Source organism: Podarcis vaucheri (genome assembly GCF_965113315.1).
Source record: "Podarcis vaucheri genome assembly, chromosome: 1".
In the NCBI taxonomy this organism is placed as follows: domain Eukaryota; kingdom Metazoa; phylum Chordata; class Lepidosauria; order Squamata; family Lacertidae; genus Podarcis; species Podarcis vaucheri.
Genome location: NC_138759.1, coordinates 24,251,034 through 24,264,964, shown reverse-complemented (window position 1 = coordinate 24,264,964; position 13,931 = coordinate 24,251,034). Strand labels below are relative to the sequence as shown.

The window sequence follows — 13,931 nt, the reverse complement described above, 5'->3', positions numbered from 1 at the left end:
CACCGGAGGATCAAACTACTGCAGCAAGAGGCTTACCGATCAGAGACGCTACTGCAATGCCATGTCCATATCAATGCAAGATATGGGTATGCTCCGTCCAGAAGTGCAGGGTATAAACATTTATAGAAATAAATATTTCTTTAAAAAATCCCAAATCTGATGCCCTTGTGCCCTCAATTCTCTTCATTGATACACCATGCTGAACAAAGGTCTGAGCCTTCATCCTAGTCAGCTCTAAATCAAAATTTCAACCTGTTTTCTGCAAGGGGCTTGTGCAATAATGAACCAAGTTGAGCACATCCACACAAAGGCCTCATCAATTTTATTTATGAGTCCCGTGGGACACATATATGGCGTGTTAGCTCTGAACTGACCCACCTTCTGTTGTTGGAAGCTTACACCACAGAGGGAACCAACCCACTATTGGCACCTGCTGTGTAGCCTTGAACAACTGGCTTCCTGTTTTCGAAGCAGAGGAACCTGTACCTGGCTTCCATTATGCTCTGGATCAAGTTCTGTTTAGCAGTACAGAAAACATAAAGGTGGTTCAAAATGCGGCCACAGGACCTTGCCCCTAGTTGGCAATATAGCCAATAATTTCTTTTACAGTTTGGCAACAAGCTGTGGAGGGAAAAGGTGCTGCAGCTGAAATCACAACTCTTGCTCTCACCTTTCGGATGACTGCAATTCCACAGTGCTGACTCAATGTAAAATGCATTCGCCCCACGTGACTCAGGAGCAAAGTGCTGATTTCCAATGGACGCAGAACACATATACTGTAAATGGCTACCCCTTGCTTATACCCACCTCTCTTTTAGTCTCCTTATTTTCTTCTGCACCAAACTAATTTCAGCTGAGAAAGTTGCAAATACTGTTCCATACAGTCAGTGTTTTTGAAATTTAAGAGGACAGAGCATTGCAAGGCTACTCACCAGACAGAGGATCTTTGCCAACTATCAAGACGTTTGGCAAATTCATAATGATCAGTTGCTGGAGGACCTCCTAAAATATGAAAAAAAGAGGAGATAGAATAATGAAAACTAATGCTAGTTGTTTTTAGAGACAGTTGTTTTTAAAGCAGTTTTGAGAACTACTAGTTATTTAATATGACTTGCCTAGACAAACATACTACTGCCTGGAAGAAGTGAATTTGTTCATGGAGGCAGCATCAAAACTCATAAGTGAGACTTGGGCTTTTAGAGCACAGCTGCACATTTGCTAATTTGGTGAACAAGATCCTCCATAACATGTATGTGTATATGTGTGTTTGCTTAGTTTTTTTGTGGGCGGGGGGACAAGAGAAAGCAGCAGGGGTGATTCAGAGAGTGCTTTACAGTGGTACCTCTGGTTATGTACTTAATTTGTTCCGGAGGTCCGTTCTTAACCTGAAACTGTTCTTAACCTGAAGCACCACTTTAGCTAATGGGGTCTCCCGCTGCTGCCACACGATTTCTGTTCTTAACCCGAGGTAATATTTCTGGGTTAGCAGAGTCTGTAACCTGAAGCATATGTAACCCGAGGCTGGAGCAGAGGTAGGGAGGTTGGAACAGATTATCTTCCATTTCCTTGTAAGATCATTTCAACCACAACTTTTGTTTTCAAATCTCTTTATTTTTTCCAGCCTCTTGTTCCCTCTCTCTCTCTTAACCTATTTTGTCTTCAGTGTGCCAATATCCTCCTCTTGGGTTACTTGCTATCATTTTATGCCCCTCTCGTTTTTCACTTGCGCCCCCTTAACATTCCAGCATCCAGACATGCACATCTCTCCTTCCTTGCAAATGTTTAAACGAGCAGTGGGGAACCTCAGACATAAGGGCCAAATGTGGCCCTCTGGGACCCTCTATATGGCCCTCACAGTTCTACCCATGCCAGCCCCCCTCTTTGCAGAGCACCCCCCTCACTGCTTTGCACGCTAAGTCTTTTTTCCTGCCTGACATGTTTCCTTGAACTCTTATAATGCCTCTTGACTGCCTCGATAGAATACAGAGAGGGGTGAGAGACAGTGTGCATAGAAACCAGTCTACTGTACAATTAAAAAACTTTACATTTCTTGCCCTGCCTACGTTTGCTTCTGGCATGGGTTCTCAGAATGCTGCCCAGAAGGGAATGTGTCCCCTTGGCTTAAAAGGGGGTCCCCTGCCCCTTGTATGAAGCTTTTCACTTGCAAATGACCTCTAATCTCTGCCTCTCCCCAAATTCCCTCGTTTTTTTAGACCAGCAACATTTGCTCTTTTTAATATATATATATAGTGTACAATGCCAAGCGGTTTTATCATCATTACTGAATGCTAAGGTCTTATAATGCCTTCAAATGAATGTGAAGTGAAACAAGTGGGCATAGAACCATAGATTCCACTTCCCGTCTAGGGGCAGCTTTGCATGCTCTAAAATGCTCCCTACCGAGAGGTCCTGTGGCTGCAGACTCATGCAGGAAGTAATGTATGAGCTGGTGGAACCATGTTGGCAGGTGCTGCTTCCTGGAAGCAATTCTGGTAAGCATAGTGGCATATTTTTCAGCGGCTCTGCTGATAAGAATCTGTAGACTCTAGACCTTTTGAATTAAGCTGCACGCCCAAAAGAAAGCACTGAACATCTAGAGATTTTGGGTTTTTAAAAATAATTCATTCTGCAGTACATTGATCAGACAAAACTAACTGCAAAATCCATTCTAGTATACAGCATATGATAAATTCAAATGGGGTGGACGTGTAGGAGCAGGGGTCGGCAACCTAAAGCCCATGGGCCACAAGCATGGGGATTGTTTAACCGGCCCATGGACCCCCGCTGCCCGCTCAGTCGGCTCCCGTGAGAAAAATCAGAGCGGAGCAGGGACCGCCTTCCATGATGCTGGCCGGCTTCCCATTGGCTGCAGGAAGCTCCTGCAACCAATTGGAAGCTGTGCACGCCTCCTCCGTGCCGGAAATAGCGTTTGCACATGCACTCCGGCCCACCGCGGCATCTGCGGGACCGTGAACTGGCCCAAGCCACAAAAACTTTGCCAACCCCTGTATGGTAGCAAACTCTTAGGGTCCAAGGTCCATTCAGCCCCACCCAGTAAAAAATTTGAGGGGGGCCCCAAGTTGATGGGCATTAGTATTTTACTACCTCTTACTTTTTTGCTTATTGGGCAGGTGCCACTTGCCAGTGGTCAGGCAAGTGAAGAGCCAGGTGCTTCCTCACCCTCTCCTGCACGACTGTCTCCCAGAACCAGGAGCGGATTGAAAAGAGGTAAGCAGAGGAAGCATCCACACAGGCATAGCCTCCATGCGCACAGCTCATCGGGGGAAGGGGTCCCCTGTTGCTTCAACTGCTCCATGGAGTGCAGACCTGGGAATAGCTGCCTAAACGCTAGATGGGTGTGTATAGGTCTCCTGAGCTGTAGAAGGGACTGTCAACAGAGACACCAAGATCAACGTATCCCAAGTCTTTGACAACAGAGAGGTAAACTATCTGCCGTGTGCATTCCTTTGACTGGAAAGAGCCCTTGGCAGATGCTGCTCAACTACAGCTCCCATCATCCCTGACCATTGGGGCCACGCGGATTGGGAATGATGGGAGTTGGGAGTCTAACAACATCTGAAGATGCCTCAGGTGGCCCATCTGGAGATTGTACAGGTTTCTTATTGCCTAAACTAAAGGACCTGATTACCATCAAGGGCAAACTTTCTACTGCACTTAAGAAAATTTTTAATTCATTAAAAATTTGGCTTCATTCATGGAGCCTGGAACAAGGATGACTAGGTCTTTCCTTATGTCATAAAAGTATGCAGCCACCATGTGGTTGCACATTGCAGTACATTCATGCTTGTAGCTTCTTAATACACACATTTTTAAATTTAGAAACACACACCATCTGCTGGGACCACCACATGCCCATCATCACAAGGTCATCCCTCGTTTTTGTCCTTACTTCTGCATGCCAATATAGACTCCACTGTCATATTTGCTTGCAAATCAGAAGTAGTAGGCCTGTCATTTGCTGGGGCTGCTTATAGGATTCTAGTAGTCAATCTACAAACACCCAACCAGACCTCAAGCATGTTTTATATGAACACCTGTTGCAGATAATATGTCCTACTTGTTTTCAAGCTTCTTTGGTGATTCAGAAGCAACTGAGCCTGCATGAAAAGCAACTCTGACCTAAACCCACAAACATGCACTTCTATTTTGGCTTCAGACTATCACCGCAGAGTCATCAAGATCAAGCATCCCCACCTTGCTTAGATAGGCAATCTCATCCTGCCTTAGATCAGACGCCAACGTCTTTACGTTAACTTTCAGGATTCATCCTTTAATCCAAAGAATGAACAGAGCTAATATGAAATCACATTTCAATCTTGTACCAACTTAAAAAGGGGACCAAATAAATAATTCACAGGGTACAATCCGCTGACTCTTGTAATCTAATGCCTGAGCCAAGTAAATTCCATTTGTTGATTACCCACAGGACAATGCTGAGCAGTCTTTTGCTATTCACATGTAATTAATAGGCAAACACACAAAAATCTATATGTTCACAACTGTCCTTATTGACCTTATCAACCTGCAGTCTATGGATAAGTTGCCCAATTTCCCCCTTATAAATACATAAAAAATAAAATGACAATTCAACTTTCAATCCTTATACATAAACTAATATAGGTTTATTCGTAATAATGTGGTCAGTACGTTGTTCTTGATAATACTGTTTATTTATTTATTTATTCAGAAAATGGATAAACTCCTCAAAATGTTCTCCAAGGGGTGTGTAAATCACAATCACCAGATATTATTCTTTGTTTATTTATTTCGGATCTTATGATTTATGTGGAAGTGGTTCAACTTGATTATGCAGTTTTTGATTTTTTTTGTTTTGTTTAGTGCTCATGACTACTTTTGTTATGTTTGCACCTGTGTAATTTTTTTATATGTTGCAAACTGCCTGGAGCATGGTTTTAACTTTGTAAAGGCGGCATACAAATAAAAGGACTGAATGCTTGATATTAAATGTGAAAGGTTTCAAATATTTTAAATGCACTGTTTTAAAAAAGATTTGGGCCCCATACAACTGAAAGAGGACCTTTTTCCCTATAGGTTTATTAAAATCAGTGGGAAGCCCTTCCTGCCACTCTGAGAGATTTGGTTCATGAGGGGGGCCTTTGTAGAGATGGTCCCCAGGCATGTGGCATACCCTCCTCCCAGAGACATACCTAGTACCACCTCTGGCCTTTTAAAACTGAAGAATTGGTTTTGGTATCTTCCCTGTATGGTATTGTTTGGGCGTTACCATATCTGCAGGGAGTGGTCTTTTGTGTTGTGTTTTTATATGCTGTAAATCTTTCTGGGACATTCCTGTTAATGGCAGGCTATAAATAAACATAGGGACGCAGGTGGCGCTGTGGGTTAAACCACAGAGCCTAGGACTTGCCAATCAGAAGGTCGGCAGTTCGAATCCCTGCGACGGGGTGAGCTCCCGTTGTTCGGTCCCAGCTCCTGCCAACCTAGCAGTTCAAAAGCACAAAGTGCAAGTAGATAAATAGGTACCGCTCCAGCGGGAAGGTAAACGGTGTTTCCATGTGCTGCTCTGGTTCACCAGAAGCGGCTTATTCATGCTGGCCACATGACCCGGAAGCTGTATGCCAGCTCCCTCGGCCAATAAAGCGAGATGAGCGCCGCAACCCCAGAGTCGGTCACAACTGGACCTAATGGTCAGGGGCCCCTTTACCTTTACAAATAAACATATAAATAAATCTGTATTATAGCTAGTGTGATGATTAACACAGGGCACATACAAAGGTTTCGGCAGTGTGCATTTCTTCTCCTGTGTTCCTAAAAAGAAAAAAGAAAAAAGTACAGTGGTACCTCGGGTTACAGATTCTTCAGCTTACAGACACTTCAAGTTACAGACTCCGCTAACCCAGAAATAGTACCTCGGGTTAAGAGCTTTGCTTCAGAATGAGAACAGAAATCATGAGATGGCGGGAGTCCCCTTAACTAAAGTGGTGCTTCAGGTTAAGAACAGTTTGAGGTTAAGAACGGACCTCCAGAATGAATTAAGTTTTTAACCCGAGGTACCACTGTACCTTAGGATTGCACTCTGCAAGGTAGGAAGCTCTTAAGTTGCCGCAACCAGATATGTACACTATGATACAGTCAGATGTTAAGTAGTCAATGCCATACGTTTTCATAATTATAATCAGAATGTACTCCAAGGAACTCAACTCCGAAATTTCTACTCTGGCATTCTTCTAAAAATCCAAAATTTAATTTACCGTATTTTTCCATCTATAAGACCATGTATAAGACCCCCCCCTATTTTGGGGGACTCCAATTTAAGAAAATGGGGAAAGATCTGTCCGTGTATAGGATGCCCCCAAATTTTGGACATTATTTTTTAGGGAGAAAACCTAGTCTTATACACGGAAAAATACGGTTCCTTTTTAAAATTTTCCCAAGTCCCATTACTAAAGCTCATTTAATCAAATATCTGCTATTCTCCGAAGAGAAATCCAATTGTGAAAGTACAGGCTTGCAAGCTTTTACTGCCAGCAGCATATTTTACTAATTTAATCACTGACAGGAAATAAAGAAAAGAAAAGAAAGAATCCTATTGATTTATCCTCAACTTTTCACTCTAAAGCGTGTGCAAGTATCTCTTCATGTTTATATTGCTCTCCAGTTAAATTACCCTGGATTTTTATTTGATTCCACTCCCGAATGGCACAGTGGTGGTTTCTCTGTAGTAACTGGAGATAATAAAGTGTGGTTGTGTTAAGAGCTTGTCACTTAAGATTACAGACAGCTAAAAAAATTAAATCCAGCTGCTCAGCACATGTTGCCAAAGTCTCAAAGGCCCACATGTATCCTTGAGGAAAAACTAGAGGCCCAGCTGTGCTATACAGTGGTACCTCAGGTTAAGTACTTAACTCGTTCTGGAGGTCCGTTCTTAACCTGAAACTGTTCTTAACCTGAAGCACCACTTAGCTAATGGGGCCTCCTGCTGCTGCCATAGCCCGATTTCTGTTCTTATCCTGAAGCACTATTTCTGGGTTAGCAGAGTCTGTAACCTGAAGCATATGTAACCTGAAGCGTATGTAACCCGAAGTACCACTGTACATTTTCAGCAACACTGTATAGGTTTGCAAAAACAAACTCTTCCAACATAAATTGTAAGCTTTTTGGGGCAGGGCTCCATGATATACCCACAGAAAAGAGAAGGGGGGGTTCAGATCTGAGAGGGCCTTTGGACAAAAACTCCAGAGTGCTGGTGTTACTGCTACTCATTCACTAAACCTCTTCCTTTGGCCACTGTGTGCATAACTAGTTAGCAAGAAAGTTGAATGAAGGATAATGCACTTCCTCCTTGCTTCTCTCACAACTAACTCATTCAGAGAGAGCAGCTGACCAGACGGCTGCAGAGCCAGGGGGCTCCAGAAGCTGGCAGTGGGGTCCTTGCGGAGGCACTGGCCTTGACAGGTGACCAGCTATGCTGACCACTGGCACCAGCTCTGGCAGATGTTTCAGATGCCATCACTAGTCATCATCAGCGCTCAAGAATCTGAGACAAGGCTACATCACCAATTATCTCCATTTAAAGTAATCTGTTGTGCACCTTGTGTAGAACTAATACTGTTAACGCTAATTCATTTGCGGAGCTTTAGTTTCTCCTCCTCTGGGGTTTTCCTCCTACTGATATGAAGCATCTCCCATAATCAGCCAAACATTTCCGACTAGGGTGGCTTTTTAAAAATACATTTTGGTTGTCAAGGAAAAGTTCACCAGTCTTTCTTTATTAATACATTTTAGAAATCATGAGATATTTAATACTTCTCCTGGGAGCGCCCAGGAAAGTCACCAGCAAAAAAAATATTTTAAAAAAATTAACAGGTGCAACACAGACCTGCTAAGATCTCTTTATCCTGCCGTCTGTCACAAACACAGAAGAGGCACCATATAGCCATTAACATTTACAAAAGATTAACCCACACAATACTCCCGGTTAGGCCAGTTTTTGAGGTTCCTTGTAGCATTGCCAACTTTCTTCATTTGGCTAATTCGGTTTTTTAAAAATATATGTTTTGAGGGTTGTTTGTTTGTTTGTTTGTTTGTGTTTAAAGAGTTATGGTCTTTTGAATAATGCCATTAAAGTCTTTTTTCTTGTGGAAATTTAGAATGGTACAGAATTATCTGAGAGAAAAAAACACATACAAAATGTAGATTTTAATGGGTTTTACAGGGAGTTTGTGTTAGGCTCCCATCTGAAAGAAGGGTAGGCACCAAATGCAGGAAACAAAAGGAGGGGGGAAACGTCAGCGGGGCAAAGAATCATAGAACTGTAGAGTTGGAAGGGACCCCAAGGGTCATCTAGTCCAACCCGCTGCAATTCAGGAATCTCAACTAAAGCATCCATGGCACATGGCCATCCAAACTCTGCTCAATAACCTCCAATGAAGGAGAGTCCACGGAAGACAATACATTTACCGTATTTTTTGCACCATAACACTCATTTTCTTCCTCCTAAAAAGTAAGGGAAAATGTCTGTGCGTGTTATGGAGGGAATGCCTACGGGTGGCATGCCTACGGATTTTCCTCCTCTAAAAACTATGTGCGTGTTATGGTCAGGTGCGTGTTATAGAGCGAAAAATACGGTAGTTATAACTCTTATTTGGAGGCAGTTCCGATGCTATTCTTTGGAACGGAAACCAAAACCATCTTCCACACCAGGAAGTATAGAAAGCATACATAGTTTAAGGATGTCAAGGGGCAGGAAACATTAAATTCATGTAGTCTGCTCCAACACTCCTCACGAAATACGCAAACATATCAAGCAACGTTCTAAAAGTAAGGGAGGCCTGGCTGAAAGAAGAATAGCCTTGTTAAAAACCCTTCTTACTACTACAATAAACTCTGCTTCCGTCATTGTGAAAGAATATCCATGCCAAGGTGTTAATTTACCCGGTCAAACCAGTTTTCTCCCCCCACAAAGAATGCCATGGACTAGTTGATTCTAAGACATGGCTGGTGGGAAACGAGAGAGCTGCAGATATTAGCTCATTCCTCTGCAAAAGCTAATCCTGCAGGAGCCTGTCAAAGAGTTTTTAATGAGCAACATCCAATTTGAATACTGTAGATAGGATCAGTGTTAGAAACTCAGATGTACAGTGGTACCTCGGGTTACAGATGCTTCAGGTTACAGACTCCGCTAACCCGGGTTAAGAACTTTGCTTCAGGATGAGAAGAGAAATCGTGCAGCGGCAGTGGGAGGCCCCATTAGCTAAAGTGGTACCTCAGGTTAAGAACAGTTTCAGGTTAAGTACGGACCTCCAGAACGAATTAAGTTCTTAACCCGAGGTACCACTGTATAAGATAATCACCAAATGGCACCTTAAACATAGGTCATAGTCACCACAACAGAGTGTCCAGGCACCATTCCTCCCACCCACCCCCAATCAGATTTATTATTGCTACTATTATATTATTAATTTCATTTCTATACCTCTTGGCCCCTGCTGATGCTCAGCCCGCTTAGGAAATATGACAATCGTGCTACCACTGCAATACATTAAACAAACGGAACCAAACGGACTACTTTGCCTCTGCAAAAATGTCCATCAAGAGCTGAAGGAGTTATTTCAAGGGCCACTAAGTTCTGAATTAAACGGCATGAAGGGCAATGACAGGGCACATGAAAGAGACAGCGCACAGCAGAGGGGATGATTCTCTCATTAACGGCAAGGGAGATGTTTCACCTCATATATGCAACACAGAGACACTCAGAGGAAGCCCTCCTTAATGAGGCTAATGCAGGTTGCCTAGTCAAAGTAGGTCCACGCTACCACCCATACATCTAACCACTTGCCTCCAGGGCATATGCCACACGTTTTGTTGATGGCAACTTGAAATAAGCCTTTTCAAAAGGATTTGCTTTGAAAGATGAAACACAGGTGAGAAGCTGCTGTTAAAGTTTTGTCCCAGTTTCTGGGGCCTGTAATAAAGTGGCAGATAACAATTTTCGGCTTAATGAGCTCTTATGAAGACACAAACAAGATTGGCTCCTCTACCGTTCCTGAATATTTTATACCTAGCAGCACAGCTGCTCTTTTGAATCTGCTCATTTACCCTAATATGTAAAGTGGTGGAAATGGCAGCTATGCAATACATGGCATTCACATATTGCAATGTACGGCATGTGGTACATCACATTAATTTATTTTATTGCCGTTGGTACAGCATTGCACCTCTTACTTAGTTAGCTTATAGGAAATTCTTACCTGCCCTTTAGCGTAAGGTCCCAGGGCAGGTTCCCATGTTTGTTATAAAAACAAATGAAACCATTGCAATGATAAAAATGACAAATGGAACAGAACAGTATAAATTCAGCAAAGGATAGGGGTTCTAGAAAATAAATTGCCACAGAAACACCAAATCAACACCACCCCTTGCCGCAGACACCAATAACCCCACGTCCCCCCTAGGCACTACCCATGTATAAGACAACCCCCGGTTTTAAACATGATTTTTCAGTAAAAAAAACACCAAGTCTTACACACGAAAATGTAGAATCATAGAGTTGGAATAGACCACAAGGGCCATCGAGTCCAACCCCCTGCCAAGCAGGAAACACCATCAGAGCACTCCTGACATATGGTTGTCAAGCCTCTGCTTAAAGACCTCCAAAGAAGGAGACTCCACCACACTCCTTGGCAGAAAATTCCACTGTCGAACAGCTCTTACTGTCAGGAAGTTCTTCCTAATGTTTAGGTGGAATCTTCTTTCTTGTAGTTTGTAAATGCTTTCTTGTAAATGCCAAAGAGGTGTGTCTTCAGCGTACAGTGAAAGCTGAATACAATGAATATGCTTAGATGCATCACTGTGGGGAGGGAGTTCCACAGTTTAGGGGCTACCACAGAGAATGTCCTTTCCAAGGACACCTGAGAAGGTTGGTAGGTATGGAGGTGGTCCTTCAGGTATACAAACCCTAAATTGTTATGAGCTGAAGCAGTGAGAACTGAAGCACAGTCGTACTTTGAAGGTCAGAGTTATCCAAATTTTCCAAATAATCAACTTTCCTTCAAACTTACATGAAGCTGGGTGGCCACCACTCTCACGGGTACCTTGCCCAAAATGGGTATCTTCACCACTGGGCAATACTTATTTAACACTTCTAGGTCCAAAGAGGTCCTCTTAAAGAGAGGATGGCACAACCACCCCCTTTAAAGTGGATTATCAATTGTCATTTGAAGATTCTGGTCTACATGTTCACTAACTTGAAGAAAGTTTTTGAGCATTTTGGGCAAAATCGCAAAAAGAAATGATGTTTCTGAGCTTTTTTTTAAAGGGAAATTGCCAAAAATGACACTGCCGACATGGGTCACCATACGTCTGGACATTTTTTAGCTTTCCACCTGGACACTGCTTCTGACTGCAATACTCCAGGTATGTCCAGGAAATTCCAGATGTATGGCAACCTTATTCCAGGGAGCACTGCAGGGTGTGTGAAGAAATCAATGTACAGTGGTACCTCGGGTTACATACGCTTCAGGTTACAGACTCCGCTAACCCAGAAATAGTGCTTCAGGTTAAGAACTTTGCTTCAGGATAAGAACAGAAATCGGGCTCAGGCAGCGCGACGGCAGCAGGAGGCCCCATTAGCTAAAGTGGTGCTTCAGGTTAAGAACAGTTTCAGGTTAAGAACGGACCTCCGAAACGAATTAAGTACTTAACCTGAGGTACCACTATACAGTGGTACCTCGCAAGACAAAAAACTCGCTAGACGAAAGGGTTTTTTGTTTTTTGAGCTGCTTCGCAGGACGATTTTCCCTATGGGCTTGCTTCGCAAGACAGAAACGTCTTGCAAGTTTGTTTCCTTTTTCTTAACACCGTTAATACAGTTGCGACTTGACTTCGTGGTAGCCTTTTTTGAGGTTTTTAAAGACTTTGGTATTTTTGAAGCTTTTCCAAAACTTTCCCGACACCGTGCTTCGCAAGACGAAAAAAATCGCAAGATGACAAAACTCGCGGAACGAATTAATTTCGTCTTGCGAGGCACCACTGTATCTTCTTCAGTGTGGAAATCTGCAGCTTCCAGTTGCAAAACTTTAGCACCAGTTTTGAGGGGATCCCAGATTTTGGGGTTCGTAGTTAATGAAGCCGAAATATGTATGTCCCAGCTGCAAACCAGTCTTGAAATCTGACTAGGAAGGAATCAGCAACGTTTCTTAACTTTTGTAGGCAACAGTAACTAAAACCAATTATGAAGTGCAAATACTTTTTCATCAGCAACAGGGTGACTCACCAACACTAAACAAAAAAGGAATGCATTTAACCAATCCGGTGGAATAAGCCAGAGAGGATGGTTTTAAATTGGCTACTAAAAACAAATGTTCCAGTCATCTGTGACGGCTATACTGTTGCTTTTGAAATCTTCAACAGGTTGTCAAGCAAAAGAGCCAAAGCAAATGGCAATGGCGAAAAAACAAGAATTACTCAGTACAAGAACTCAGTACATAAACGATCAATTATGCAAAGGATTCAGCAACAATGCTTAGCACACGAGTTGCTTTGTTGTCAAGGCAGCTTAAGATACTGAGGAACAGCTCACATGATCAGGCTTCCAGATAACAGGAATGAACCCAGAAAAGACAAAACGCTGGGTGCTCTGTGTGTAGGTCAGGATGCACTGCTAACTTTGCAACATAACACAAGTGAAGTACACGTTGAATTTTGCCATGCCTATGGGAAATGGAGTGAATTCTGGGACCGTATTTGCAAAGCAGGATGGGCTTTGGAATTTATCAGGAGCCTCAAATCCTCCAAATCAGAAATGGGGAACATGTGGCCTTCCAAAAGCTATTGGACTCTGCCCTGCTTACTGAGCCTTGCTTTTCTGAGCCCTCTGCCTTGCTTACTGGGCTCTGGGGAAGGATGTGTGAGGGCCCTAGGAGCACAGCCATCCCAGAGCCTGGTAAGCAGAACGGAGGGCTCAAAAAGTATTTCTCTGGCATGTTTCTGCCGCTCTTCATTTATTTATTTCCTTTTCGGCCACACACCTAAAGGTGCAATTACAGTGGTACCTCGGGTTACATACGCTTCAGGTTACATACGCTTCAGGTTACATACACTTCAGTTTACAGACTCCACTAACCCAGAAATATTACCTCAGGTTAAGAACTTTGCTTCAGGGTGAGAAGAGAAATCATGCAGCAGCGGTGCAGCGGCAGCAGGAGGCCCCATTAGCTAAAGTGGTGCTTCAGGTTAAGAACAGTTTCATCTTAAGAACGGACCTCTGGAACGAATAAGTACTTAACCCAAGGTACCACTGTATGTAAGTGGCAAGCCCACTGTCTATACCAAGAGGGACGCTGACCGTAGAGAGCAGTTTGCTTGCATTTCCAATAATGTTACGGTGCAAGCGCAGCCCAGATGCATGCTTACATTGCAGGTATAAAGAGCATCTCTAGAATATAGTGTGTTGTTTTTCTATATGGTAATCAATGCATGTCAAATATTATTTCATTATCAAAAAGAATATGGGAACTCTCTGGTCAATAATTTCCTTACAGCTCAGGAGGAGGTGGCAGCAGTGGAAGTGGAAGCAGAGGAGCAGGACACAGGCCCCATTTGCACTATACATTTAAACCAGTATTGTACCACTTTAAACAGTCATGGCTTCCCCGCAAGAACCCCAGGAAGTGTAGTTTGTTAAAGGTGCTGAGAGTTCTTAGGAGACCCCTCTTTCCTCCACAGAGCTCCAGTTCTCAAGAGGGGTTTAGCAGCCAATCTCTCTTCCCAGGGAACTCTGGGATTTGTAGCTCTGCGAGAGGGGAACACCCAACACTCAATACAAAGAGGAACAACTTTCTGCTGGGTCAAACAATTGTAAACATTGATGGTCCTTTTATGAGGTGTTGAATCCGAAATGCGCTGAGTATGTTGGGCTTCCATAAGCCAAC

General features: G+C 43.2%; 1 protein-coding gene across 3 annotated transcripts in view; it reads right to left on the bottom strand.

Annotated features, from left to right (window-relative positions):
• CCDC88C (coiled-coil domain containing 88C) overlaps window positions 1–13,931 on the bottom strand; it is a 102,064-nt gene that overhangs the window by 63,698 nt on the left and 24,435 nt on the right. For all 3 annotated transcript variants that reach the window (XM_082231832.1, XM_082231831.1, XM_082231833.1), the window contains one exon: window positions 933–1,002. In XM_082231832.1, the coding sequence (XP_082087958.1) occupies window positions 933–1,002 (70 nt within the window). The remainder of the gene's footprint in view (window positions 1–932; window positions 1,003–13,931) is intronic.